Source organism: Trichoderma asperellum, chromosome 5, assembly GCF_020647865.1.
Source record: "Trichoderma asperellum chromosome 5, complete sequence".
Taxonomy (NCBI): Eukaryota; Fungi; Ascomycota; class Sordariomycetes; order Hypocreales; family Hypocreaceae; genus Trichoderma; species Trichoderma asperellum.
In genome coordinates, this window is record NC_089419.1 from 845,493 (window position 1) to 873,492 (window position 28,000).

The window sequence follows — 28,000 nt, forward strand, 5'->3', positions numbered from 1 at the left end:
CAACCTCTCATTAGCCTTTTTGGTCTGCAGAGTCAGCCCTTTATGCACGGAACTTTTGTCTCCTTCACAGCAGTTTAAAGTTTCCCAAAGGCTATATCTATTGATGAACTAGATAATGCTATTTATTGCCCCTTCACGGCGATTTTCCCTATCTTCGAAGCAGACATGTATCAATAATATCCTCCGCCTACAATATATTGGCGAATTCGGCATGTCCAGCTTTTCTCAAGAACGAGCAGTAATCTGACCAATGCCATGCTGGCAGCTAGATTAGGCATAAGACTGGCCAACCATAACCCCATCTTCTTTGATTTGGATACCGTCTAAAAGTTATAGATCATGTATTGTCTCAATGTCTCTTCATGGGTGTTGTTGAAGTACTTGGGCTATTTATCCCTTGGCAAGGGCATCGCAAATCACTGCTGATGACCTTTCACGGCATCAATAGGCCATTATACATAATCGAAGCACAAAGCTGTGATGAGAACACTACGAGTGCAGCCACGACTCAGTTCAACGAGTTACCAATATGGCGTGTTTCTTTTGAGCTTTTATTGAATGATACATCTGTTACTCGGTGACAATTGCAGGATCATGCTCCGAATGAAATCCATAGCCATCATCCAAACACGACTCGGTTCAAAAAAAAAAAAAAAATACCAATCTACGCATTCAAGATGGTTAGCGAAATCATCAGAATGTCACGAGGAGGAATGTTGCTCACCTGATTAAACTTGCTACCCCTTTCCTCCACAATTAAAGAGCCGGGCATGCCCCTAATCCTCGGCTCTGCATTTGCCCCAATTACGTTGCGCCCGCAGTTATACTTTTCCCTTATGCATCTTTCCTGTGTGACAAGGAGAGTGGATTACGCAATGAGATCTGCGACGTTCATCGGCATCTCGTCAATTTGAGTTGAGTAGTACACTGAGTCATGTTAGTTGCTGTCAAATGGAAAAATGTGGGGGGCCGGGAACGTACACTCAATGTCTCGGAGGATGCGTACGTCCTCTGTCGTCACAAAGTTGATGGCTACACCCTTGCGACCAAACCGTCCGCTACGGCCAATTCGGTGGATATAGTTCTCTCGGTTACTAGGCAAGTCGTAGTTGATAACTAGACTGACTTGCTGAACGTCGATACCACGTGCCCAGACATCTGTCGAGATGAGCACTCGGCTGTTACCCTGTCTGAAATCTTGCATGATGCTATCACGCTCCTTTTGAGGCATATCACCATGCATGGAGCTAACAGTAAAGTTTGCCTCGCGCATCTTGTCCGTGAGCCAGTCGACCTTCCGGCGAGTGTTGCAGAAGATGACGGCTTGGGTAATGGTGAGCGTATCGTAAAGATCACACAGCGTATCGAATTTCCAGTCTTCCTTCTCCACAGCGATAAAATATTGCTTCAAACCTTCAAGCGTAAGTTCGTCTCGCTTGACGAGAATTCGGACGGGGTCGGTCATGAACTTGGTGGTCATGTCGAGGACATCGTAGGGGAGGGTGGCACTGACGACCACAACCTGAGTCGCTGGTGGTAGATAACGGTAGACATCATAAATTTGCTCTCGGAATCCCTTGTTAAGGAGCTCGTCTGCTTCATCCAGGATCAACATCTTGATGTGCCTCGTTCTAAGATGGCGTCGTCGAATCATATCCGCAACTCGTCCAGGTGTGCCTGATACAATGTGCTGGCCGTAATCCAGCTTTCGAATATCCTCTCCAACGTTGGTGCCTCCGATACAGGCGTGGCATTGCACATTCATGTAATCGCCCAGAGCCATGACGACCGATTGGATCTGGGTGGCCAATTCTCGAGTGGGGGACAGAACAAGGGCTTGAGTCTCGCGCACGGCCGTGTCAATAACTTGCAGCATGCTAATCGAGAAGGTGGCCGTTTTGCCGGTACCAGACTGGGCCTGTGCGATTGTGTCGCGTCCCTTGCAGATCTGGACAATGGCTCGCGACTGAACGGCGGATGGTGATTCGTAGCCGTAAGCGTAAATGCCGCGAAGAAGGTTCTCTGGAGGTTTCTCGTCAGCATGACTTTACATGAGCGATACAATGCTCACAATGCCAGCAGCAGCAGAAGCAGAAGCAGAAGCAGTAGCGGTTGGTCAGTTACCTTTCAGCGACATTGCTTCAAAGGTCGGATGCACCGTCACTTCTTTGGAGGTGGAGAATTCCATCCTCTCATCCGCCTTGCGGTCAATTCCTCCAGCGCCTTCAGCCATGATGCGAATATGTGTACTGGTGTGATGAAGGATAAAATATTCTGCTGAACCTGTCGGCAGCTTTGGGATGAAGTCGGGTTAGCAGTTGGGGAATCTGGGCTCTAAAACTTTGGCTCGATCGATAACGATTCTAGCGGCGGTAATACTCCGGCAATATTGATAAGCCGCTTTTGCCCCCGGCTCTCCAAAACGCGACCTGCTTTGGTGTTTTTTTATGGAGTCATAACGCTACCACCAGCCTGTCTGATATCTGGATTGGCAGCGATTCTTTCTTGGTATTCGCGCCGGCTTCTTCTCTTTTCTACCACTCACTCTTTCCAGAGTGAAACAGGCACAAGATGTTGGTTTTGGAAGAACAGCGATACATTCATGAGGACCTGGAGCGCCTCGAACAGGGCATTGCGGATCGCATCCGTGAGGACCCCAAGCATGTGAGCTCTCTCCCAACCCGTGGCTTCAGTTCTTCGTAGCTAATGATGCATCCTGGTGCAGATCCGCGACAGACTCAACCGCGATCACGAAGTCGCACAGCTATTGGACCAGATCCAAGCGCAATCCCAGAATCTGCTAAACATCTACAAGGACGAATCCGGCAACAGGGCGCAAGAGATCCAGCAGATTGGCAGTGGAGACCCCTTTGAAGAGTTTTATCGCCAGTGGAAAGACGTTCGAGACCATCACGCAAGATACCCCAACGAGCAAGCAGAGAACTCCGAGCAGCGCTACAAGTTATCAAGACATGGCGATCCATCAGAGCCCTTACCGTCCATTGTCGACTCTCTTTTCTCAGGCGAAGAGGCTTATGGAAGATTCTTTGATCTGAACACCTGCCACGAAGCTTTTCTAAATTTGCCAAACGTAAAGCGTTTGACATATCTGCAGTATCTGGAGCTGTTTGATAACTTTGCTCCTGGCTTCGCAGGTGTTAAGCGAAACGAGAAACTGACAGATCAATATTTCCAATATGTCGGTGATTTAAGTGGCTATCTTGAGTCATTCATGCGACGAACTCGGCCTCTGGAGAACGTGGACAAGATCATGCAGACTTTCGACCAGGAGTTTGAAGAAGTTTGGGCCAAGGATGAAGTGGAGGGATGGAGTCTAGAGCAGGGAGCATCCAATTCAACCAAACAGCGAACGGGAGATGCTATATGGTGCGATGACTGCGAGAAAGAATTCAGCAACGAAAACGTCTATAAGAACCATCTCACGGGACGAAAGCACATCAAGGCCGCCGAGCAGCGAAGCCGACGGCAAGAAGAGTCCAAACCCGACACAAACGGATCCGGGAAAGGGGCCGTCTCTGCGACTAGGCTAAAAGAGCGAGCGGTGGCAGAGCGTGAATACAGAGTCAAACGGTTGGCTAGCGCCATGAGCACTGAGCGAAGCGATACCCGTGTCAACGTTGAGCGTAAACAGGGCATGACAGAAAGAGAACGCCAGCAGGAGTTGGATAACCTCCTCAATGTGACTGAGACACGGCATGAGCCAGCAGAAGAAGGCGATGGCGAAGGAGAAGACGGCGAGGAAAAGATTTACAATCCTCTCAAACTTCCCTTGGCATGGGACGGAAAACCCATTCCCTTCTGGCTCTATCGATTACACGGACTGGGCGTGGAATTTCCTTGTGAAATCTGTGGAAACTTTGTTTACATGGGCAGACGTGCATTCGACAAGCATTTCAACGAGGCGCGCCACGTGTATGGCCTGAAGTGTCTGGGCATCGCAAACACCAGCTTATTCAGAGATATCACGGGCATTGATGAGGCGATGAGACTCTGGGAGAAGATCCAGAAGGAGAAGAGGAGGGGTAAGATTGATGACGGCAGCGTCGTGCAGATGGAGGACGGCGAAGGAAACGTCATGCCGGAGAAGGTCTACTACGATTTACAGAAGCAGGGTCTGCTTTAATTCTTACATGTATAATCATTCGGGAGTTTGTGGAGAAAACAATTCGGGATTATAAGGGACAACTTGTTTGGAACTACATACGTATCTATAGGCAATTATAGTATAATAGGAAGAATGCGATAAATGCTGTCTAAAGAAAGCCTTGGTTAAGAAACAGAAGGAAAAGGGAAAAGGAAATTGTACAGGCACACAAATTTAACCTAAGAATAGCATATAAGAAAAATTCTAACAGCTCAAATGTGTGTGTGATTCACTTTGTATGACCAGTCTTTTCAGACCCCTACATCTTTCTAGCCCCTTGCATGTTCAATCCGACTAGAGACTTGGTACAGAGGTTTTTTCGCATTGTGTCAACAACAATATTGCTAAGCCTTGCCGCGCCTCTCACTTGTTTTGCGCACCGTTTCCATCTCCGAATTTTTGCTTTACTCAACCACAACATGCAGAGGCAATATTTTGAACTGGATCCGGATGGCGACGTGTTGCTAACGCTCCGACACCCAAACCTACAGAGACTTGTCTGGGGCTTATCCACGCCAGCTAAACCAGCCGATGTACAAGAGCCTGGAAATATTACTCATGGAAGCGTCAAGCTTGAGCATAAGCCCGAACCTGGCGAGCCTATGGCTGGCTTGGACGAACCTAACGCGACCGAGTAAGCAGTCTAACCTGTTGCTGGCGATGGCGAAAACGCTGTGGAAACGATGCCGAATAAGCAGTTATTTGGAAGCTTTGAGCTAATGCAGAAAGATAGTGAGCTTGAAGCGGTGCAATTTCGACTCTCTTCGCGGCACTTGAGCCTCGCGTCGCCTGTTTTCAAAGCTATGCTAGCTGGAGGCTGGGAAGAGAGCATTAATCTCGTCGAGAGGCCCAAAAAAATTGCCAAAATAGAAGAGAGAGAGAGGTATGATACGGAAGTACAGCTGTGTCATGAGATTTCGGCAACGGAATGGAACACAGAGGTGCTCCTCCTCCTAATGAACATTATCCATGGTCGTCATGGGAAGGTGCCGCAATCTGTTGACCTGGATACATTGGCAATATTTTCCATTCTTGTAGATTATTACAAGTGTTACGAGATAACTGAATTCTTTGTCCGCATTTGGATGGATAAGCTCAGATCCAAGCTGCCGGACTCATACGGTCGAGAATCCATGATTTGGCTATTCGTGTCATGGGTCTTTTCGAACGCTTCGATATTCGAAAAGATGACTGTGTTAGCAATGAGCGGGTGTCAAGGCTCGATGGAGACTATGTGCTTGCCGGTACCGCATGCCATATTAGGTATGAGGGCAACTCTTATAAAATGGGGATAGGCTAATTTATGATGCAGATGCCATTGAGCAGAAACGAAGAGGCTGGCTGCAGGGTGTTTTACACAACCTAGACAACTTGCGCGATGACCTTGTGAATGGTAGCAAAGGCTGCAGTTTTGAATGCTCAGCTATACTTCTCGGTTGCCTCATCAAAACAATGGACAAGCACAAAATTAATCAGCATCAACTTCTAGATTCGTGCTCTGACCGAAGCATACAGCAGGTGAGGTCGATTCTACTGGGGATTCCAGAGCCAGTCTGGTACACCCTGAGCAATTCATATGCACACTCTTGCAAACTAAAAGACATGATCGAGCGAGCAATTAATAGCGTTTTGTATGGCCTGAAACTGCATAATTACCAAGCTCCACAGAGTGATTAATTCGCTACAGTTTAAAGAAGAAGCACGCTTGGCTTATTGTCACGCACTTCTCTACGGGTACAGCATAAACGCGACGAGCATCCGCACTATAGGTGGCATGCAGACAACGGTATTTAAAATTTAGATTGCGCTAGATGTAGGTTCTATCCGCAGGCTTTTATTTACTAGTATTCAAAACTCTAAAATCTATAACGACTCTCTCACATTTGATACGATTTGTTTTTTGCGTTGGATGAATATGCTTAGTCATCATACTTTAGCTATCCTAGAGCAAACGCACGGAGCGCGCCTCGATACTACTAGCAATCCTTTACCCTGCATTAGCATAGCATACCCGAAATCAGTGCTATCACTGAGAGATCCTTCTGGATCTCATACAGTGGAAAGAATAGGCATGCCAACCCTGGCCAAGCCTCTGCCTGCTTTGTATGCTGTTTACGTCTTGCGTTCCACGGTGAGAAGCAGATCGATATATGTAGGATCCACGCCAAATCCACCAAGACGGCTCAAACAGCATAATGGAGAGGCCAAAGGCGGCGCGGTGCGAACGTCGCGCGAGAGTCTTCGCCCCTGGGAGATGATTGTGCTTGTCACCGGATTCCCGAGCTCGGTAGCAGCCTTGAAGTTTGAGTACGTGTTTAGGAAAGCCTGAATATCCTGCATCTCAAGGGGTCGCCTCATGTGCTGATATTTATTTTACAAGATGGGCGCTCAACAACCCGCATCTCACACTTCATATACCAAAAGAAGACCGTATTACAGTGGCAACTCGGAGGAAGAAGAATGGCATGCCAGCACGGTCGCCGCATGCTCTTGACTCCATTATCCCCAACCTCCATCTTCTCACAAGTGTACCAAGCTTCGCAAGATGGCCATTAAACGTGCACTTCTTTAGCAAAGACGCACACGAGGCCTGGGTGGACCGACTAATAACAAGCAAGACTCCTGCTCGAGCCGGGCTGGAGGTATTCAGCGATCTTGGCGCATCCGCGGATGACCAGTCGACGACATCAAGGGGTATTCACTCTTTGCCACTGGACTACTGGCCGATGAAGGAGTACATAGAAAAGGCTCACAACACCGTATTATTCGAGAAACAGGGCCAATGTATTCACTGCCATGAGGAAATGGAGTCTGACCAAGGTTTATATGCAGTGTGCCCCAACGATGGCTGCGAGGCAATGGGGCACCTTGACTGCTGGAGCAAGCGTGCCTTGGCCAGCGATGATGACCCCACAGCGATTCTGCCAAACAGCTGCGAATGCCCATCATGTGGCGGCAAGATACGATGGGGAGACATGATTAAGGAGCTGAGTCTACGGACACGCGGACCTGGCGAGGTGGAGAAGCTGCTGAGGAAGAAGAAGAGGCTGGCTGCGAAGGAATCGTGACAGAGCCAATTGGGTGTTTTCCGGAGCTTCTCGAGCTGGGCGTTATTGGCGAAAGTATGTATAGATTTTGGGTTGCGTGTGTTTTGGACTCTTATTTTGCCTTCTTTTAATGGCATTTAATACCTACCATAGAAGCCATTGACGTATACATTGCATGCAGATACTTTAGTACCTAAGTAGGTATGTACATTATGTTCCTGATGATCATTGACCATGATCCAGGCAGATTTGCGCTTCGCTTGTGCCTCAACCAGTCTTCATGTTGATGGTGGGGTGATGACGGCACCAACGGTCAGTGGGGGATTTTTTTTTGCCAGCGCCCCAAAGTCGCGGATCGCGGGTTCGGTAATCTGGGCTCGGAACAATGAAAGAAACAGGCAAGGCGCGTGAAAAGCGGCCGTCACGAGACACGAGACCTCCTTTAATGGCTCTGGTGCATTTGGCGTAGGAGGTACATACATGTATGAATAGTGCTACTATCATACCTTTGGTGCGGGTGCAGGTATTGAGCGTTGTGCACATGTATTTGGGCCAATGCAGGATATTTGCAGTGGCACGAGCCGAGTGCTACCCCTTTGCTTTAGTAAGCTCATCTTCTTGTCTGTTGCTGTCATTTATTATTCATCCCGCGTGGACCAGCATGTGTCTCATCGCTGCACTGAAATGATCCTGCTGCATGAGGCTGCTGCGCCGGTTACTGGTTGTGGACACGGCCATTCAACCTCACCGGTGCCTGATTGGCTCGGTAGCTGCCCACCATGGGCCTCACCCTTGTCGGTGCAACCACTCATATCAGATGTGTCCCTCTAGCTGAGGAGGGAAAAAAAATCATGGGCGCGGCGTGGTCAGCAGCTGCGAAAGGGAGACTAAAGTAGTCGGAGCATATATGAGTAGTAGTATGAGCAGATGTTACTGGTGTGTGGTTAAATCGAACGACTCTGACTTTTTCGATTGATTACCTGTGGAAGCGACGATGATATCCGCGTCTTTCTCCTTTTCCTGTTTTATGGCAGAACTGCGCCCATTGCTGATGGGCTTTTCCTTGAATACCGAAGGATTTGACGGCTGACTGACTCGACACGCGACCGACGTGCTTCCGGAAACTCGGTATTGTGTCGCTACAGATAAGCATTTGAATTGTCGTGTCGCCTCTATTGCGCCAGACAGCTTCTCGATGCAGATAACGTTTTCTCTTTTTCTCTCTAGTTGTCTTATACCCAGGCTGCAAGCCATTAGCTGTATTTAGGTAATTATCTCCTGTCTACTTAACAAAATTCGATATTGGCGACGCAGTAATCGCAACACATGCAATGCGCTTGACGGGCTATGAAAACTAAAAAGAAGCTAATGCAATAGTTAGTCGCCTTCTTGCTAGCGCAACCTACATAAATTTCTTCTATTTGCAAAATTACACTGCTAGTGATAGCCTCGGGCATAAAAAATAGCGGGAGGCTGCGAGCAAACAGGCGGCTCAGCAAAAGAACTGCTAGAAGCCAGGCCGGCCGGATGTCGTCTTCAGTGGGGCGTGTCACTTGCATGGTCGATATTGTACTTGTACCTACAGCTTCTCCATCGCCGTCTGGGGCGCCATTGTAAACGCCGCAAAAGAGAAAAAAAAGAGCGAAAGAGAAAAAAAAGCAAGAAAAGTCAAATGCAGTAGATGTTTATGTTTATCTACATTGACGCTACCGGGAAAATGCAGTCGTCAAGAATCATCTACATCTGGCTCGAGGCTGTCTCCCTGGACATGTCACGCCCCTCCGTGCTGTGCGCTGCCTCTTCTGCCTCGTCGCGCTGTTTTGTCGGGGTCGGTGCCTCCGGTGGGAGCACTGCAGCGGGCCCGAGAGCGAGAGAGACGCAGCGAAAAGAGGAGCATCTGAGGGCACCGGATCGTCCGCACAGCGAGCCAAAAGGTCCTCAAGAGCCCGCCTGGACGCACTCCATCAATGGCAGGCTCCATCATGCAGAAGGGACTCTAATTCGGAGCACGGATATAAAGTACAGGTACCGCGCCGCCTCCAAGCAGGCAAGGTACCGAGTACTGGACGCGACAGGGAGCCTCCGGGGCTGAGGGAGCCTGGTCGGGAGCCACTGGTAGTCTCCGCAGGTTCTCGGTACTTGTCGCCGCAAGAGCACGCGGAACGCCTTGCCCGTATAAAGTTGTTGCTCAATGTACTCCGTACCACGCTCTCAGGCCAGACGCAGAGCAATAGGCCGCATACGGCGTAGCAGCGGTACTTGCCCAGTTAGAAGGCGCCTGGGATCCATCGAATCAGCAACCGTCCATTGGCTGCCTGATGGCTGGGCCCACCCACACGGACCATCTGGCTGGCGGGCTACTTCCTGCCGGGGCTGGCTGCAGCGCATTGCAGAGGTACTGAGCCGTATTACTTGTACCGGTACGCTGCACATACCAAGTACTTGCACTGGCAGCAGCTCGCTCGGCAGGGCAAGTACTAGCAGCTCGCCGTGGCCATGTTCCCAGTACCTGGCCTGGAGCAGCTCGCGCCAGCACTGCAAGGTACTTGGTACCGGAACGAGCACGGTGCTCCAGCCGCTCGAGGTCCCTTCGACGCTCTCTCTGCATCGCTCTCGCCAGGAACGTCCTGCGCACCTTCTCGCCGGAAGCCTCGACCCATATTCCCACTCGTGCGCCTCCCACTCTCCAAAGCTAATCTCGCTCCGGCATCTGCACCACCCAAAGGGCCAACGAGACTCGCAGAACTCGCATCACCGTTACTGGCTCTCTGCTTCTGCGGCTCCCTTGGCCCTGACGTCGAATCGTCCTCTGTGGCTCTATAATACAAACGCTCCAGCGCTGTTTGTGTCCTATATGTATGTCTCTCCCGCGGCGTGCGCTCTACTGCTCTTCGTGTTAGTTGGGACTTGGCGCCATGTTCCATGTTCCAACTGTGCTTGACCACTTGTGTTAAAAAAAAAATAACCGTCTTTCCCTCTCCGACACCAAGTACTCATCCTCTGTTAGTCGAGCCACGATTCGCCTCTTTTTTTATTATTATTTTCTTCTTTTTTATTTTCTCAGTGTCAGCTCAGACAGAGGACAACTACACGGCCTGCCTTTGATCACGCCTCGATTTGGTGATCCTCAGACGTTATAGTCCCTCGCATACATGATGCGATGCGGATTGTGCCCTCACGATAGGTGTTTCCTTATATGAGCCTCTCTGGCCGACCCTTCCCTCCCCATATCGAACGAGAACAATATCAACGACTGCGCCTGCTCTCAACCACGCCTGCCACCTCCGAATTCTCAGCGCCGGGATTCCGTTTGCGCCATGGCACCGAATGCCTCCCTCAGCGCCGCGGCGGCTGTCACCAGCAGTGCCAATGCGAGTTCGCGCAGCTCGCCTGCGATTGGGTCGTCTGCGACCCCTTCATCCTCGAAGCCGAAACACAAGGTCAACTCCAACGGCTACCACCCCTCGAACCCACCCGTGCCACTGAGCTCCATGGTCAGCGCGCCATTGGATCTGACCTCGGTCGAGAGACGCGGCCAGCCTACAGCGGTACGAGAGCCGCTCAAGAAGAAAACACGACCACATGGCATCTCAGAAGCCCCGACCTACTGCCCGACGGAGGACGATTGGCGTGACCCCCTGCAGTTTATCAATAAAATCGCTCCAGAGGCATCCCAATATGGCATTTGCAAGATTATTCCGCCGGATTCATGGAATCCTGAATTCGCAATTGACACCGAGGTACGCATTTTTTGCACCGATACTCTGGGCTAGCTGCGTGCGCGATGATGCAATGACTGACAGATTGACAGAAATTCCACTTTCGGACACGAAAACAAGAATTAAATTCTGTTGAAGGCAGTGAGTTTCTCTACTATATACAATCTCTCTCCCAACGTCGAAAAGAGGGAAAAAGAAGAGCCTGGGAGTCAGTTTTGCTTATATTAATTTTTTCATTACTTCAGGCACGCGAGCCAATCTTACGTATCTAGATGGCCTTGCCAAGTTTCATAAGCAGCAGGGAAACAACCTGCATCGCTTACCATATGTCGACAAAAAACCACTTGATCTGTATCGCTTGAAAAAAGCTGTCGAATCTAGAGGCGGATTTGACAAGGTGTGTAAGCTGAAGAAATGGGCCGAGATTGGAAGAGATCTTGGATACAGTGGCAAAATCATGTCATCCCTGTCGACTTCTCTTAAGAATTCCTTCCAACGGTGGCTCTGCCCCTACGAAGAGTATCTGCGCCTGGCAAAACCTGGAGTACACCAGCAGCTTGAACAGGAGTACGGCGGCCCATTGACACCGAGCCCCGCACAGACACCAATCAAGCGATCCTCTGCCAACACCCCGAGCAGTGTCCGAGGAGCCTCGCCCGCTCGGCAAGCATCCGATGCCCTCCAGAACAGCGTTGGTAACAAAAAGGAGGTGGATCGAGATACGCCCATGACCGATGCACCGCAGGCAGCTCCTGCCTCTGGTGGATTTACGGCTATTAACACCAGCGGCGGTTTCACGGCAGTCAATTCGGGATTTACTAGTGTAAATCGTCCTACCAATGGCGAGAACAAGAGTTACACACCAGACCCTAAACGTTACGACAGTCCTGCCACTTCTGCGAGAAACACCCCCGAAGCTCGACCATCTAGTCTCAGCTCAGCTGCTGCGCTGAAGCGTCAATTGAGCACTGGGAGCCCGGCAGATGCTATCAAGAAGGAGGCGGATACCGACAGAGATGATGCTGACAACGCAAGCCGGCGTAGTAGTAAGCGCCTCAAGAAGGACAACGTGCCTACGGTAGCCGGGTCGCACATGACCGTGTTTCGCCCGTCTGCTCCACGAATCCCTCGGGAAGAGGGCGCGGCCGCCGGAGGAAAATGCGAAAACTGTGGACGGGGCGAAGACAGCGGCCCTTTGCTTGTTTGCGAGTCCTGTGACCATGCGTACCACGGCCCTTGTCTCGATCCCCCGTTGAAGCGCAAACCCGACGCTGAGTGGAACTGCCCACGATGCCTGGTGGGAGATGGCCAGTTTGGCTTTGAAGAGGGCGGCCTGTACTCATTGAAGCAATTTCAACAAAAGGCAAACGACTTCAAGCAGGGCTATTTTGAGCAAAAGATGCCTTTTGACGAGACCCTCCAATGCCACCGGCCGGTCACCGAGGAAGACGTCGAAAGAGAATTCTGGCGCCTGGTGGCTGACTTGGAAGAGACTGTCGAGGTTGAATATGGCGCTGACATCCACTGCACTACGCACGGTTCCGGCTTTCCCACTATCGAAAAGCATCCGAATAATCCATATGCCACCGATCCATGGAATCTCAACGTTCTCCCTTTCCACCCGGACAGTCTGTTTAGACATATTAAATCCGACATCTCTGGTATGACCGTGCCTTGGGTTTACGTGGGCATGATTTTTTCGACGTTTTGTTGGCATAACGAGGACCACTATGCTTACTCAGCAAACTATCAACACTTGGGCGCGACCAAGACGTGGTATGGCATCCCTGGAGAAGATGCGGAGAAGTTTGAGGCGGCCATGAAAGAAGCCGTGCCAGAGCTCTTTGAGACTCAGCCAGACTTGCTCTTTCAGCTGGTCACACTCCTCACGCCCGAGCAGTTGAAAAAGGCAGGCGTACGCGTCTACGCATTAGATCAGAGAGCTGGTCAGCTGGTCATCACGTTTCCTCAGGCTTACCACGCCGGCTTCAACCACGGCTTCAACTTCAATGAAGCTGTCAATTTTGCCCCCTGTGACTGGGAGAAATTTGGACAGGCTGGAGTCGAAAGACTGCAGCAGTTTCGCCGCCAACCATGCTTTTCACACGATGAACTGTTGTGGACAGCTGCTGAGGGAAGTGCATCTTCAGGTCTGACCATTCAAACAGCAAAATGGCTCGCGCCAGCTCTCGATCGCATACGCCAGCGTGAGCGAGCACAGAGAGACGAATTCCTCGCAAAGCATAACGAAGTATCTCCTCATCGATGCAAGGTCACTGGGGGAAGCGAAGATGCTTGCCCGCTCTCGTTCAAAATCGACGACACTGATGTTCACGATGAGGAAGAGCAGTGCTGCAGCTATTGTAAGACGTTTGCATATCTGTCTCGTTTCAAGTGCCACCGTTCGGGCAAAATCCTATGTATTTTCCATGCGGGAAGCCATCCCTGCTGCGATATGCCGGAGGAGAAGCGGCTTGCGGGCGAGGAGCATACGCTAATCTACCGTAAAACCGATGAAGATATGACTTTGGTGTATCAAAAGGCGTCTGACAAGGCACATACACCCGAGGCGTGGGAGGAGAAGTATGACAGGCTTCTGGAAGAGGAAGCCACTCCGTCTCTGAAGACTCTGCGAGCTCTGTTGCATGAAGGCGAAAAGATTCCCTATGAGCTTGCTTCTCTGCCTATTTTGAAAGAATTTGTTGACAGGTGCAATGACTGGGTTGAGGAAGCTACAAATTACATTGTTAGAAAGCAACAGAACCGCCGCAAGAATGAGAAAGTTTGGCAAAACACTGGGCGCCGAGGAAGCGCCAATAACGACGCGAAAGAGAAGGAAAAAGAAATCCGCCACGTAGATAATATTTACCGGCTGCTTGCAGAGGCAGAGCACATCGGGTTCGACTGTCCTGAGATTGCGCAACTCCAGGAACGCGCTACCGCCTTGAAGCTGTTCCAAGATAATGCCTCTGCCGCGCTGAAACAGAACGTGCCTCCTCCAGTTGAAACAATCGAGGAGTTGATCGAAGAGGGGCGCGGCTTCAATATTGATACCCCAGAGCTAGAAGCTTTATCTCGGAGGTTGGAAGAGCTACGCTGGAACGAGAAGGCTAGGTCAAACCGTGCGGTGTTACTCGGAATGACGGATGTACAAGAAATCATTGAGGAAGGGAAGCGGCTCGAAATTCCCAACTACAACGACCACTTGAAGTACTACCATGACAAGCTGGCTGCAGGCCAAGCTTGGGAAGCAAAGGCCCGAGAACTTACGCACGCTGAATTTGTTCACTATTCTCAATTGGAGGCTCTCAGAGCGCAGGTGCAAGCCAATTCCCTGCCTGTTTCTCGTGAGACCTTGGCCGCTGTCGACCAGATACTCCACAAACAGCGCGAGGCGCATCTCCAGATCATTGACCTCACCGAGCGGTGCCGCGATCCCGATTTTAGAAAGCGACCCAAGTACTCAGAAGTTGTCGACATCACTAGAAAGCTAGATGATCTCAATTCCAAGCCGACTGGCACCGTCGATTTAGAGAATGAGAGAAAACGCCATGAAGATTGGATGCGCAAGGGCAAAAAGCTCTTTGGTAAATCGAATGCGCCATTGCATATTCTTAAAAGCCATTTAGAACACGTCCTCGAGCGAAACACTGATTGCTTCGACACCGACCACGACACCCCACGCCTTCCAGGAGAGCCTGTATCGAGAGAAGCTAGCCCGGAGGCGGGATCAGGCAGGTGGGACGATCGATCAAGGCAGGTGTTTTGCATATGTCGGAAGATTGAGGCTGGTATGATGATTGAGTGCGAATTATGCCATGAATGGTAAGTCCTGACGATATGTGCCCCCCTCGAAAGAGAGCGAAAAAAAAAAAAAAAAGCTAAGTAGCATTTTTGCCCACAGGTACCATTACAAATGTCTCAAGATTGCCCGTGGCAAGGTCAAGGAGGATGACAAGTATACCTGCCCGATATGCGACTGGAGAATGAAGATCCCTCGCGACGCGGCTCGACCTAAGCTGGAGGATCTCACTGCCCTTGCCGACGAGATACCAGGCCTACCATTTCAGCCGGAAGAAGAGGAAGTTTTGCGGCAAATCATTGATAATGCGCAAAATTTCCGAGATAAGATTGCTCAGTACTGCAACCCGCTTCTTTCGACAGAAGCCGAGGCCGAAACTCAGCGATTTTTCCTTCGAAAGCTGGAAGGCGCCGAGATTCTGCTATCGTACGAGACCAATTTCTTCCGTCAAGAGCTCCACAAGTGGTGTCCTGTCGCGCCGGAAGCGCCGCCGATTCTGCAAGTCTCCCTGAGCACGCGCAAACCTCGCCCTACGAAGCTACAGAAGATGCTTGTTGAATACGGGGTCGATAACCCGGACGACCTACCAGAGCATGCGAAAGGCAAGGCCAATAGTTTGCGACGCAAGGCGGCGAACGCAGAGGCGGCAGCCGCTGCAGCTCAGGCGCCGACGGCTATGCCTAATGTGCCTAACCCGCACAATTCGGCATATGGACCAGCGGCGTACTTCTCTCGCGGGTCTCATTCGGCAACTCCGAGCATCTCGGCCAATTCGCACGGACAGCCTGAAGAGAAATCCCACTCACCTTCAGATAGTGATGTCAAGATGGGTTCCGCAGAGTCAGACAGTAATCTGCATCCTAGCTTCTTGAGAGCAGGAGGTCCTCACTTGGCAGCGGACGACTCGACCATGTCGCTCGAAGACCGGCTTTTACATGGCCAAATTGACGACATGGATCTACAGACGGAAGCAGACAAAAGCAAAGCTCTTGAAATCTTTGCCCGCACCGAGCTGGGCAGAGAGAAGGCCGAGAAGATGTGGGGACCCGATATCTGGAACAATAGACAGAGGTCTATGAGTGTGCATGGGCGGTCCATGACACCGGCCGATATGGACGAAGGCATGAAACACGACAACAGCAAGGTGGATCAAATGTTCAAGGAAATGACGAATCAAGACGAAGACGAAGATCAAAAGAAGAAAGATATCACGATGACGAACGGACCCGTCACAGCAGACTTATTAGAAAGCGAGAGAAATAATCTGGATGCGATGTTGGACGGGGAGTAGTATGATTGATTTTATTATTGGGAAGGCTTCATTTCTTCAATTCACCCTTTTATTACTATTTTGAGAGAGGAGAAAAAACCTCCTCTCCAAACTTTGGGAGGGATCTGGAGTTCTGGTACTTGGTGCTGCCTGGAAGGGACTTGTTATGTGTTTGTAATACCAAGACGGAGTGTGCTTTTGTTTTTTCATCCTTCTTCTCACTTTTTTTTTTCCTTTGACAAAATTATCTCCTTGGCGCATTTAAGAGAGGTCGGGAATGCTTTTTTTTTTTTTTTTCCTTTTTTTTTTTTCTTAAAATACTTTTGGGAAAGATGAAGCCATCGCATCAAGGGGATGGAGAATATGTGTGTATGCGCGTGTGTGCAAATACTATTAATGGAATTTCTAGTTAGCTACGATTTGATAGTGTTAATTGCGTTTCATCAAGTAGGAGCAAAACTACTGATGGATAATAAAAAAAAAATAGGAGATTTAATTAATAAGTGTGATCCGAGGTAAACTAGAATGTCATACAAGTAACACTGGTATAAGAAGCTTAACAGAACGTTCTTCACATGCTTGAACCGGTTTTTCATGTCAGCGTAATTATTCCTGATGGAGCTTAGTCACCGCACGCTGCTGTTTTTGGTGGTGGTGCGGAGCTTTCGATCACGTGACATCCCGCTCAACGCGTTGCGTAGTTATCGCAACGCAAGGTTGGGCTTCTATCGGCATCTCCAGCTGCAGCTCCTTCACAAAGCTCTCGAATCACCATCGGAGGCGTCGGCGCATCGTTTGTGGCATCAGCGCTGCAGCCCTACACATCAGACATCATCGCAAACATGGCGTCCCCTCCATATGCCGCGTCGCCGTCGGCCATTTCGCCTCCTTACTCGTCACCGGTGCAGATTACAAGCAAGAAACGAACGTCAACAATGGATGTCAACATGCCGCCTGGAAAGCGCAGAAAGAGCTCCATCGTATCGCAGCCCCCGACTCATCCCCTACGACAGACGTCATTCCCACCGGAGGCCGGCTCGCCGTATCCAAGGTCGCCGTCGGTCGATGCGACCTCGCATGTCAGCGGCAGCGTGGTCAGCGCGACGGCCGGGAGGAAAAAGCGTGGCAGAAGGTCAAAGAACGCAAAGGGCGACGATTCTACAGAGAAGACGCCGAGCCTAGTGGGAGGCAAGGCACCTACGACAGCAAGCGGCCAAGGCGGCGATAAGGAACTGGAGGACGATGAGGACGACGACAAGGCCGAGATGGCGCTGGAGGATGCGGTCGCGCGGACACAGGAGCAGAAGCAAGAAGAAATAAGATTGAGGGCTATGCTCGTGGAGGCGTTTGACCCGCTGCAGTACGATCGATATGAGTTTTGGCGAGCGGCAAAGCTGTCCGATGCGGTTGTAAAGAGGGTACGTGAACAAGATGATGTGCACGAGTCAAGCAAGGCAAAGAGCGATGGGCTGACAAGAATTAAAACAAATCTAGGTTGTCAATGCAACTGTCTCGCAATCGGTGCCTCAGATGGTGGCCACGGCTGTCAAGGCAGTGGCTAAGCTTTTTGCCGGAGAGATCATCGAGGGCGCACGAAACGTCCAGGCGGAGTGGATTGTCTCTGGAGAGAAGCAGAGCGACCTGCCAACGCCGCCACCGTCAACCGAGGAGGCAGAGAACGAGGAAGAAGTCGATCTCAAGAGGGGCCCACTTCGACCGGACCATTTGCGAGAGGCATGGCGGCGTTACAAACTGTGTCACGAGAGTCGAGGAGTAGGGGTCCAGCAATTGTGGCACGCGCAACAGGGGACTGGGGTGGAAAGATTTTCAACAAGGACGCGGAATAGGCTGTTTCGGTGAAAAAAAAAGGCGCTTGTTTTTGCTCCGGTTGACATGCTAGCGTGGCCTTTTTTTTTTCATTTTTTTTTTTTTTTCATTTTTTTCAATTTTCTATTTTTTTATTCGGCATTAAGCGGGTGGAAGGGACCAATTGCGGGATGGCGTTTTGAATTGTGCTCTCTTTTTCTTTTTATTATGAATTATGGAGGCGATCGTCTCGACCTAAAGAAAGACGGCTTGTTTGTCACTCAGGCACAACTACTGCTACTACTGCTCCTCTCTCCTACAGATGCTTACGATGCCAGAGATGTCAATTCCAACAGATGATGGTGATGCCCGCCCAATTCGATCGTCCGACCCCGGATCGTGCCCTGCATCTGCAAAGGCGAATGAAACGGCCTGAAGAGACGATGACGCGCAGCTTTCATCTTTCATGCCTCGCTAGCCTGCAGACGTTATTGCCCGTTTGGTCGCAAGTGCGGCTCCGTAATTGGGGCCACGACGGTGGAGCTGCGGTGCCTTAGTGACAGATTTTTTCTTGTCAATTCGGGTGTTTGTTGCTGCAGACGAGTAAAAAAAAAGAATCTGCTGGTGTAGTGTGTCGTTGTAGTGTAGTGAGTGGATGGGAGAAGGCCTGAAAGCGCGCACGCGACTTTGTGCTGCTGACAAAAATCTTTCTTTCCGTCTCTGCCAACTCGCCCTGGTTTTTTTCTGTCAACTCAACTCTGAGAGTTTTGTCAACAACCGCCACAATTGAAACTGTGTTTTCTGCTGTTCAGTCGCAATTCCCTTCAATTCTTTTTTTGTATTTTTTTTTTTTTTCCTTTTTTTAATGTGCACTTTGACTATTGCATTTTCATCCAATTGACTTGCACCATGCCCAGAGCCAAGGTAAGTCTTTTTCTCTCTCTTTTTTTTTCTACATGTCACTGGCCCCCCCACGCTTTTTGTGCAGCATGTCACCAAATTTTCACACACACTCACTCTCCCCCAAATCTGCACCTTTCCGCACCAAATCACAAAGCAACGCCAACAACATCATTTCTGCCGCGCTTCTCTTTTTTTTGTTAACAGCCATGCAGCAGGAAACCGACAGCTCAGCCAAGTCAAGTGCTGCAGCCATCCGCATCAGAGAAAACCAGCGTCGGTCGCGGGCCCGCCGGAAAGAATACGTCGAGGGCATGCAGAGGAAGCTGCAGGAATTCGAGAGCAAGGGCGTGGCCGCCACGCTGGAGATGCAGCAGGCCGCGCGCGACGTCGCCATTGAGAACTCGCGGCTGAAGATGCTACTCGCCCACAACGGCATCGGCATGGACGCCGTCGAGAGCTTCCTGCAGTCGTTCAAGGGCCAGGACGCCTCCGAGGCCGAGCAGTATGCCGCCAAGATTGCGACTGCCGAGTCCATTGCCAGCCTGGGCCGGGCGTCCACCGTGGCGACGCTGTTCCCGGAGCATGCCCACATCGACAAGCTGGCGGTTCTGGCCAGTGCCAGCATGCAGCAGCAGGGCGGCAGTGCGTCTGCCTCTGGACACGACTCAGACACGACGATTACCTCGGACGATTCTACAACGGGGCCCAGCACGGGGCCCGTAACGCCAAACTCGAGCCACATGAACGCTCCTTCACCGAGTGATGCCGACTTTGAGGCGCCGCAGACAATGTCTTGCGATGCGGCTGCTCACATCATTGCGCAGATGCAGGGCTGTGGCTTTCGAGAACCTTCCAAGGGAGGCCACTTGGAGAGTGGCGGCCAGGGCAGCGACTATTTGATTCAGAACTCGGCATTCTTGAAGATTCTTGAAGCTGCGTCTATATTCAACTAGTCTGACGAAACTCTAAAGAGAAAAAAAAAGGAAAAATACGAAAAAGAAAGTAACGCAAGAGTCATCAGAAGTCTAAGTGGCAAGCCGCTTTGCAACAACTTCTGGACGTTTTTATGAGCCATATACTCTGCTGAACGGCAGCCTCATGAGATCTTTCATGATGTTACGATGCTGTTTTTTTTTCTTTATTTTCTTTATTTTTTTTTATTTTTATTTTGCAGCATGGACGTGGCACCCCCTCGGCGTTTCTGAAGAGTGTGTGGGCCGCTATGAGTAATTGCATTTGTCACCACCAAATTTTTCAAAAGTTGGGATGCAACTGCGGCAGCAGCATCGATCTATGCGCGGCTTCGCTTGTCAACAAGTTGAGCTTGACCGCAGTTGTCCGTTAACAATTTGGAGGGAGCTGCCTCTCGACAATGCAACGAATAGACGACGCAGCAAAAAAAAAAAAGAAAAAAAAAAGAGAAAAAAAAAAAAGAAAAACATGACGGCAGCACCTGCTTTTCCAACAAGCAATGTACTAAAACATAAAGGCACTTGGAAGCCAATCTTTTGATTTGCAATTTCATGTGCAAAAAGGGATCATGAATTACATGCATTGTCATTGTTTGCCGGCCAATGTCAATTTTTTTTTAAAGTATTAAAAAAAGAGGAAATGTGGAGATCGGTATCTTGACTAGAGACCGTGTTCTTTACACCTCATCGCTCTGATGATCATTTTTATCATGGCATTGACAATATGGGCCTTTTTTTTTGAGACTTTTTCATGGCGTTTTATTGGGGGCAAAGAGAAAAAAAGTTTGTTTGTTTGTTTTTGCTCATTTTGCAAATGGCATATTGGCATATATAGCCTATACAAGCATTAATGATGGAATCATTTTAAGATGGAAAGCTTTGTTTTTTTTTTTTTATAAAGCCATGAGGACTTTAGTTGTATACTTTGTTAAAAGACAGAGAGAGATCAAATTACAGCCTTCGGGTAGATGATGCCCGGGGCAATACATGTATAAATAAATATATGTAAAACATAGATATATGTGTACGGAGACTATCTACTATTATAGTTCATAGTTGTATGATTAAGGCGTCCGTCCTCTTCACGTATGGCTCCTGCAATACTCATCTCGCGCATGTCTCCAACCAGCTACTGCACATCGCCATGTAACCACTACACCTCCCCACGCCTTTACGCAAAAGCTGCGTCCCTGAGCAACAGCAACAGCACCAGCACCAGCAACAGCAGACCGAAATATGACCGCCAAAGCTAGCGAAGAGGCCACAGCAGCAAAAGCATAGTAGTAAGCCGGAACAGCACCACGCGCACTCTCAATCTTGCGTCGAAGCTTTCCCGCACAGTCATCGTATCTAGAGTGATCGCAGCCCCAGACCCCTACATCTTTGTACCAGTAGCTGGCGTACCACAGCGGCGTGCGGCCGTCCTTGTCTTGAGCTTCATAATACCTTGCGGAAGTATACTCTAGCAAAACCTCCAGAGTATTGTCATGGCCTTTCATTGCGGCGAGATGTATCGGCAAGCGGCGCTGCTCGTCGGCCATGTACGGAAGATGACACCCATACGGGCCGTCATCATCATCATCCACGCAGTTTTCTTCCGTTTGAGACCATTCCATGAGCGCCTGCACGGCGCCGGCTTTCCCGTACTTGGCCGCCCAGTGCAGTGGCGTCTGGCCCAGCTTGTCCCTCAGCCTGAGGCATGTCCCCGAACAGGCCTCCAGGAGGGCAGTCACCAGCTCGGGGATGCCGATTCTGCACGCGTAGTGCAGCGGCGTGGCGCCTATAACGGCGTCTTGCGCGTGGGTGGATGCTCCGTGGGCGAGGAGAGCCTGTGCGAGGCCTATGCAGCGCGCGTGTCTTATGGCAACGGCTTGGTCGATGGTTAGGTTTGCAAGCTGGCGTGTGACTTCGTCTTTGGTGAATTTCTTTAGTCGAGGGCCGAAGAAGAATCGTTTGTTCTGGTGTACGCGGAAGCCGGTTGGATGGATAATCTCGCAGGCAATGTGTAATGCTGTCTGGCCGTGGTTATTCGCCTGATTGATTGCCTGGGCATCGAGTGTTTCTAGCAGGAACAGGACCGTATCTGGCGCTCCTGTGAGTATCGCTGCGTGAAGGGGAGTTTCTCCATCGTGATTTGCGAGAGTTGGGTCTGCTCCCAAGCTCAATAGATGCTGAATGGCGTCTATATCAGCATTTTCATCACCGCAGGCGATGATCAAGGGTCGAGTAAAGCCTCCCCTTTTGCGAGCAATTTTCTGGTTCACATCAACGTTCCACTCCAGGAATTGCTCGAAAAGCTCCCGGTGATAGCCATGGCCGCGGTATTCAGAAACAGCCTTGCTCAGCTGCTCTGCCGTATAGGGAGTGCCACGACGCTGCGCCTGCTCATACACTTTTCGCATCGCGCTCAGGTTGCGGCAAGGCTTGCTTTGGCGAACGGCATAAGCCAGAGGCGTCACGTTCCCGTTCGTCACGGCAGCAGGATTGGCCCCGTGTGCGAGAAGCAAGTCTACCGCCTCGTCGAGAAATCTGCCCAGCCCCATGGCGTGAAAGAGTGGCGGGAAGTGTCGAGGGCTGTTTGGATCTGCTCCAGCATCCAACAGCATCTTTAGGATATCTGTTTTGCCTTTGGCCATGGCATATAGTAAGAGATTCTGCTTCGTTTTGACGTTTGGGTCTGCGCCTTTGGATAGAAGCCATTCAACGCCTGCCGCTGACGCTGCGTGACGGACGGCATACTCGAGAGGCGTGTTGCCTTGGTAGTCCTGGCTGTTTATGTTGCCTCCTTTTTGATGAATTATTTCCGCAGATTCAAGATTTGGATGTTCCTGTGAGAATACCCAGTGCAGTGGAGTTGCTCCGAGGAAATCTTCATGGTTGACGTCTTCGCCCCCAACAATCAGCTGCTGAACTGTGGCTGGGCTACCCAAGGCGTCAAAAAGCTGTGATTTTCCATCTCCCCCTCTCGCGCTTGTTACCTGACTAGTGATCTTATTGCCAGGGTTGTAGTCCTCACCCAGCATCCAGATCTGAATGCCTACATCGTCAGGAAGATACTTGTGACCAGAGGTACATAATTGGTCAGCAACAGTGTACTCGTGACGTTGGACCTCGGCGAAATCAGAATCGGAATCCATGGTGCTCAAGATGCTCGTCAAAGAAGCGATCGTGGTATCGCGAACTGTCGCCTAGAAAGGCCGCTGAGGATATGCACAACTGAGATTACGCGGATGTTGTTGATTCAGGCAGCAGCAGGGTACATCTCCCATCTCCACCCTTGTTGAAGCCACGTGCCTGGATGATCTGAAAACATGCTAGTGCAGCGTGCGGTGTTGTTGTGCGCTTTATGAGGCGAGGAGGAAAGCTTTGGTGGAGATGAGGGCATCAAGGTCATGGCTACTCTAACAGTATATAGAAGGACTAAATAGCATTTCTAGCTTGCATTGTTTACTTCATAAGCCCATGAGCTTTTTCAAAAGACATCATCAGTTACAAAATAGCAATACAATAGCAATAAAACATCGCTTTCAATCATTTCTTGGGCATGTCCATCACTCTCGCCGTTTCTCCAGTACTTTGCGACACAACATCTCGCGGTGACCTCGGCACTGGAGCTGATGTATTTCTAATAACACCAGGACCCTGGCCGGGAGCTCGAATCCCTGCCGCCGGTGCAGAGATGAATGCAAAGGTAACCGGATGTTCTCGATTCTCTGGTATCTGTAACCATCATTATGGGTTCACCAGTTCTCGTAGCCGCTTAGACTGGGATATCGGTGCGGTAGAATAAGGGTTCGCACGAGTTGGTAGATTGGCGGACTGGTGTCGACTGAGACGCTCAGCGTATATTTTGAGTCACTTCCCGGTCGTGTTGTTGAAGTTTTGACATGGAATCGTGTATGAGCCTCTTAAAAGTCCCTTCTCCTAACAGAGATGCCGATTACACAGGCTGCAACATCCACGTCAAAGGAGACAAGGGGTCAAGTCCAAATTGAGAGCTACAAGACCAGCAGCATACTTCGGTCAGTACTCTCGCCCCCCGAATTGGAAATTGTGGAGTTTAATATCTGATTACATTTAGATGGCTCAGCGCTGCTGGTCTTGTCGCCGCAGCTGTTGGACCGTAACCTCTCCATCGCTCCAGGTATGGGAGTGTTGTCGCCAGCGATATCGAGTGTTTTGGCGTCCAATAAGCGCATTGCGCAGTTGCCATAACCGTGACCGAAGAATAAACAACTGAGCAATTGAGGGACAGTTTTCGTTTGTATTGTGTTACCATCCACGACTCTTCTCTGCTTCATTTAGACGACACACACAGAATCTGAGACTGATGTCTGTGGCAACGCCTAGTAGCCAGTCCGATCCCGGATGCCGAAGCCCTCCAGTCAGCCATCGCAAAGCCGTCGATAGTTCAAGACGCAGCGGATAAATAGAGACGTCCCGTCGATTGTGTGCATTGCGCGCGTGATGCTGGCGTGGCCCTAAACTTGCAGTAGAGAGAGAGGAGAGGAGAGGTTACAGGCTGCGAGGCAGATTCAAGCAAGAGATTGCAGATCAGGACTAAGCCCGGTTTGGCCATGGCAGCTCGCTTAGAGCCGAGCCTAGACCCCGCCCACTCCACTGTAATACTACTATGGGCGTTGAAAGACAGCGCTATTGTCTGGTGGAACTGTCCCCTCAGACAGATCAGCGCAATCCACGAAAAGCTGCAAAATGAGATGTGAATCTGTATGTGGATGAGAAGAGCAACTTTAAATACTGTGAATATTTTTTTTTTTTTTTAAGATTGAAAGTAGGAGCAGACATCTACGCTTTGTCAGTCAAGCAGCTCCTAAGTTGCAGGAGTGTTTGTAGCAGTTTAAGTGAAGTTGAAATATAACAGTACTATAGCCCCCCTACTCAATACTCACTTCTATAAAGAGCGCCCGTCTCTCTCCATATAGCATTCACATCCAAGTCTTTAACCGCATCTCGACCACTCATCCTTAATAAATTAATGATATTTTAACTGAAGAGCGCATCAAGGGTTGCTACATGCGTAATAATTGTATGATGGAGGGGGTGTAGGCCGGCAGCTGTTCCAATACCTCTATGCCGGATGATGTCCAAGTTGAACCTCATCTCATCTTACCTAGTCGCAGTTCAATATAAGCGCAGATGCACACTCATACACCACTTGTAAATTTCTTGTGAGAAAAAAAAAAGCGTCCATCGCATTTAGAGCATCATTCAGTTTCATCTTCATTAGCGCCATCACTATTTATCATGTCCTACTGGCGCAGTCAGTCCCTGTCATTGCGCCATCCCGCCCCCACACCACTTCATTCGCTTTGCTTTTTTAAAATCCAATGACACACACGCAAAAGGTATCTCTCTATATATACACGCGTGTCATGCCCCTTGCGAGTCAAAACATTGGTATGTACACCATAAATAATCCAGAAAACGGCCTATATCCTCATTTTCCTCCTCTTTTGACCTTGTTTCTTTTTTCCTTTGTTAGAGCCAGGTATTGTTGCCAAATCCCTGCGACATCCAGCTACCCCCGTTGGTCGCCCACAGATTCATGTCCACCCCCATTGCATAATCAAATCCGTCGTCGAGTCCAAGCCCTGCAAAGGCACCGTCATAGGCGTTATTCAAATCCGACTGCGCATACTCTGATCGGGGTGCGGATAGCTCCGACGCTCCACCCTTGCTGGGATCGGCAGCATGCATCTCTGGCGGCATAGTTTGCTGGTCGATGCTTGACGCAAAGCCGCTATCTGACATCCACGGAGCAGTCATGACAGGATGAGTAAAGGGGGAGACGGCAGTGTTGGCGGCATTTGAAGGAGAGCTGAAAGGCTGCATGCCGGCCGAGGTGGGAGCGTTCAACACATCCGATCCATCTGCAAACTGGGCGTTTTGGGGGATGGTCTGCGACGGCATGTTATTACCAGAGATGGAGCCAGCTCGTCCTTGGCTAATCAATCTCTCCAGGTCGGCCACGATGCAGTCCACCGCGGGTCCAACGCAACAGTCCTTGATAGTCTGCAGACAGAGCTGCGCCTGCTCCATGACTGTCTCTGCCGTGATGCCAAAGCGGCTGAAGAGATCGAGCTGGAAAAGGTACATGAGCATCCGAGCGCACTGGTACGCACACATGGCGAGGTCAATATCCGCCACCGGCTTGGCGTCGAGCTTTTGTATCAGCGAAAATATGTGAGTCAAGGCCAGGGCATGGTCCACGCATTGCCTGTGGCAGTGGTCGAGGAAGACTTGATCAAATGATTCGAGCATAGACTGCGGCAGCCCGCCACTAACATCTGCCAGGGCGAGGCGGTAGAGGTCACAGTAACACTGGCGCCACCAAACATGGATCATGACAAAGACGCAGATTCGTGGGGAGTATGCGCGGAGGCGCAGGGAGTTCTCAGAGAACTGAAAAGACGTTGGGAGGTTGGCGGCGAAATCACTGAGCTCCTTGTCCAAGGCAAGAATGCGGCCTTGCAGCTCAGCAGGCTCCATGCCGCGGTCATACTGAGCCACTCTGGTAAACTCGATAATCTTCTGGCGAATGTAGAGGATGCGCGCATGAAGAGCCAAGGTCCCCACGTCCTCGGCGAGCGGTGGTCGTGGCTGGTGCGAGTCGGGCACGAGCTTCTCTGTATGCTGCGGCAGGTCGAACTCGAAGTTGCGCTCGTTGCATGGCAGGCTCACGTGGATTTGGTCCGCCCTCCAGAGGACAAAGTCGGGGTATCCGCCGCAAACACTGGTATCAATGCAGTACATGGCCCACATGAGGCGTCGACGAGATTCTTGCGCCAGGAAGCGAAGATGTGGCGCCTCATAATTGAGACGCAGCGCGGTGGCGTAGCGAGAAGCAAAGCTATGAAGGACAAAAGCGCTGGAGAACTTGTTACAGAGGATGCGGTGCTTGATGACGAAGACGAGTGCCTGGATTTTGACAATGGAAAGGCGGCTGTAGTCGGCGAGAAGAAGGGCCTCGGCTTTATCGATGCAGTGGTTTCCATATTCGCGCATGCCGGGACCCATGTTGGTCAGACATGTTGTGATGCCGACAATGGCCAGCAGAAGCGGCCTCTCGACTTTGCCGGCCTGATATTGCTCCATAAGAGAAGCCCGATGCAAGAAGGTGAACATGGGCATGTGGTGAACGTAGCGGAAGAAGAGGTCGAAAGCGCGGTTGACGATGGAGTCGAAGCTTTCATCTATGGAAAGGCTGGGTGGGATTGAACAGTTAGCAACCATGGCTCTTGGAAAGAAAGTTGGCCATATATAGAGAGAGAGAGCTTACCCCTCGGTGTTATCCGGCCCAGGACTGACGGAGCTGGCCTGATCAGTCAAGGCCGGGCTCTCGTTGCGTCCATCATCCTGATCTCGATTCTCTCCATGGCTGCGGCCGTCTCGGCCACCTTCTCGGTCGGACTCTCGATCTGGGCTGTTGGGGCTCTTGGTAATGGACGACGGCTTGGTTCGTTTGCTGGGCCGGTAGACGCACTCAATGCCCTGGACTCGACACCGCTCACACGAAGGCAGATGGCCGGAGCACCGCGCCTTGCGGCTGTGACAGCTCAAGCAGGCCTGCTTGACACGCCGCCGAGGCAGCGAAAGAGACCAGGCGTCGACGTCGGCATCGTCGTACGAGCAGGGGAATCCCAGGCGCTGGCAATTGCCACAGCAGGGGCGCGCACCGTTGCACCGAACCTTGCGGAAGCGACAGACGGCACACGTCATGGACGATTTCTTGGGACGGCGGTCGATGGACAAGGATCCGGGACCGTCTACGGCGCTGGCAGTGCTCGGCTGGGCCTCCGAGAGCGACGACCCGGCGAGGCCAAAGGACGGCATCTCGGCCCCGGGCGGCGGCGGCGGCGGGTCGAGGTCCATCACGGCGACTGACGACGCTCCGGAGAGGGACGAGGCGGAGGGCGAGAAGCACAGCGGCGGCGGCGACTGGATATCGACGAGCAAGTAGGGAGACGCCGCAGCGAAGCGGCTGGAGGGCGTCGAGGCTGCGGATATCGAGGCTTCTCGGAAAAACTGGGGCTGGCCGGACAGGGACGGGCGCAGCGGAAGTGGCTGATGATGAGGGTAGAGGTCAAAGTTGTAGAGCTGGAGAGACGAGCAGCAACGCAGCAGTCAGCAAACGATTGGCCGGGGGCGGGTTGCGGAGCATCGCCAGCTGAGGCCGATGAGGAGCAGACGGTTGCTATGAGTAAGAATTGGGAGGGCAAAAAAGATGGAGCTCTGCTCTGCTATGCTATGCTATGCCACGGCCGCTGGTTGCACATACCGGTTGAGGAACTTTTGG

At 50.9% G+C, this 28,000-nt stretch overlaps 9 protein-coding genes across 9 annotated transcripts; 6 read left to right on the top strand and 3 right to left on the bottom strand.

The window, feature by feature from the left end:
* Window positions 1-447: 447 nt before the first annotated feature.
* Window positions 448-2,303, bottom strand: FAL1 (RNA helicase). Its single transcript, XM_024910957.2, has 4 exons — window positions 2,125-2,303; window positions 982-2,022; window positions 725-927; window positions 448-664 (listed from the first exon to the last, which is right to left on the bottom strand). The coding sequence occupies exons 1-3, from the start codon at window positions 2,231-2,233 to the stop codon at window positions 869-871; spliced, it is 1,209 nt and encodes a 402-aa protein (XP_024762150.1). The 5' UTR covers window positions 2,234-2,303; the 3' UTR covers window positions 448-664; window positions 725-868.
* Window positions 2,304-2,474: 171 nt separating this feature from the next.
* TrAFT101_008435 (uncharacterized protein) lies at window positions 2,475-4,343 on the top strand. The gene is made up of 2 exons (XM_024902470.2): window positions 2,475-2,664; window positions 2,726-4,343. Exons 1-2 carry the CDS (start codon window positions 2,572-2,574, stop codon window positions 4,142-4,144), a joined length of 1,512 nt encoding a protein of 503 aa, XP_024762149.2. The 5' UTR covers window positions 2,475-2,571; the 3' UTR covers window positions 4,145-4,343.
* Window positions 4,344-4,584: 241 nt separating this feature from the next.
* TrAFT101_008436 (uncharacterized protein) lies at window positions 4,585-4,803 on the top strand (the record flags this gene model as incomplete). Its single annotated transcript, XM_066128331.1, has 1 exon — window positions 4,585-4,803. One exon carries the CDS (start codon window positions 4,585-4,587, stop codon window positions 4,801-4,803), a length of 219 nt encoding a protein of 72 aa, XP_065984449.1.
* A 1,433-nt stretch (window positions 4,804-6,236) lies between these two features.
* Window positions 6,237-7,393, top strand: TrAFT101_008437 (uncharacterized protein; the record flags this gene model as incomplete). Its single annotated transcript, XM_024901853.2, has 2 exons — window positions 6,237-6,472; window positions 6,546-7,393. 2 exons carry the CDS (start codon window positions 6,237-6,239, stop codon window positions 7,231-7,233), a joined length of 924 nt encoding a protein of 307 aa, XP_024762147.2. The 3' UTR covers window positions 7,234-7,393.
* Window positions 7,394-9,924: 2,531 nt separating this feature from the next.
* On the top strand, window positions 9,925-16,518 carry TrAFT101_008438 (uncharacterized protein). The gene is made up of 4 exons (XM_024903758.2): window positions 9,925-10,952; window positions 11,024-11,072; window positions 11,177-14,756; window positions 14,836-16,518. Exons 1-4 carry the CDS (start codon window positions 10,530-10,532, stop codon window positions 16,022-16,024), a joined length of 5,241 nt encoding a protein of 1,746 aa, XP_024762146.2. The 5' UTR covers window positions 9,925-10,529; the 3' UTR covers window positions 16,025-16,518.
* Window positions 16,519-16,845: 327 nt separating this feature from the next.
* On the top strand, window positions 16,846-17,850 carry TrAFT101_008439 (uncharacterized protein; the record flags this gene model as incomplete). The annotated part of the gene is made up of 3 exons (XM_066128332.1): window positions 16,846-17,421; window positions 17,498-17,692; window positions 17,770-17,850. 3 exons carry the CDS (start codon window positions 16,846-16,848, stop codon window positions 17,848-17,850), a joined length of 852 nt encoding a protein of 283 aa, XP_065984450.1.
* An 868-nt stretch (window positions 17,851-18,718) lies between these two features.
* On the top strand, window positions 18,719-19,665 carry TrAFT101_008440 (uncharacterized protein; the record flags this gene model as incomplete). The annotated part of the gene is made up of 2 exons (XM_024907970.2): window positions 18,719-18,733; window positions 18,925-19,665. The coding sequence occupies 2 exons, from the start codon at window positions 18,719-18,721 to the stop codon at window positions 19,663-19,665; spliced, it is 756 nt and encodes a 251-aa protein (XP_024762144.2).
* Window positions 19,666-20,709: 1,044 nt separating this feature from the next.
* TrAFT101_008441 (uncharacterized protein) lies at window positions 20,710-22,875 on the bottom strand. Its single transcript, XM_024899768.2, has one exon. It carries the CDS (start codon window positions 22,818-22,820, stop codon window positions 20,766-20,768), a length of 2,055 nt encoding a protein of 684 aa, XP_024762143.2. The 5' UTR covers window positions 22,821-22,875; the 3' UTR covers window positions 20,710-20,765.
* A 1,929-nt stretch (window positions 22,876-24,804) lies between these two features.
* Window positions 24,805-28,000, bottom strand: TrAFT101_008442 (uncharacterized protein). Its single transcript, XM_024899866.2, has 2 exons — window positions 26,984-28,000; window positions 24,805-26,908 (listed from the first exon to the last, which is right to left on the bottom strand). The coding sequence occupies exons 1-2, from the start codon at window positions 27,574-27,576 to the stop codon at window positions 25,183-25,185; spliced, it is 2,319 nt and encodes a 772-aa protein (XP_024762142.2). The 5' UTR covers window positions 27,577-28,000; the 3' UTR covers window positions 24,805-25,182.

What these genes read in the sequence shown, in the direction of transcription:
- FAL1 (XM_024910957.2), bottom strand. Translation starts at nt 2,233, where the DNA reads ATGGCTGAAGGCGCTGGAGGAATTGACCGCAAGGCGGATGAGAGGATG. An exon ending in TGAAGCAATGTCGCTGAAAG is followed by an intron (nt 2,023 to 2,124) that starts GTAACTGACCAA and finishes AGAAACCTCCAG; the next exon opens with AGAACCTTCTTCGCGGCATT. An exon ending in CATCCTCCGAGACATTGAGT is followed by an intron (nt 928 to 981) that starts GTACGTTCCCGG and finishes AACATGACTCAG; the next exon opens with TGTACTACTCAACTCAAATT.
- TrAFT101_008435 (XM_024902470.2), top strand. Translation starts at nt 2,572, where the DNA reads ATGTTGGTTTTGGAAGAACAGCGATACATTCATGAGGACCTGGAGCGC. An exon ending in TCCGTGAGGACCCCAAGCAT is followed by an intron (nt 2,665 to 2,725) that starts GTGAGCTCTCTC and finishes ATCCTGGTGCAG; the next exon opens with ATCCGCGACAGACTCAACCG.
- TrAFT101_008438 (XM_024903758.2), top strand. Translation starts at nt 10,530, where the DNA reads ATGGCACCGAATGCCTCCCTCAGCGCCGCGGCGGCTGTCACCAGCAGT. An exon ending in AATTCGCAATTGACACCGAG is followed by an intron (nt 10,953 to 11,023) that starts GTACGCATTTTT and finishes ACAGATTGACAG; the next exon opens with AAATTCCACTTTCGGACACG. An exon ending in TGCGAATTATGCCATGAATG is followed by an intron (nt 14,757 to 14,835) that starts GTAAGTCCTGAC and finishes TTTTGCCCACAG; the next exon opens with GTACCATTACAAATGTCTCA.
- TrAFT101_008441 (XM_024899768.2), bottom strand. Translation starts at nt 22,820, where the DNA reads ATGGATTCCGATTCTGATTTCGCCGAGGTCCAACGTCACGAGTACACT.
- TrAFT101_008442 (XM_024899866.2), bottom strand. Translation starts at nt 27,576, where the DNA reads ATGGACCTCGACCCGCCGCCGCCGCCGCCCGGGGCCGAGATGCCGTCC. An exon ending in GGGCCGGATAACACCGAGGG is followed by an intron (nt 26,909 to 26,983) that starts GTAAGCTCTCTC and finishes AATCCCACCCAG; the next exon opens with CCTTTCCATAGATGAAAGCT.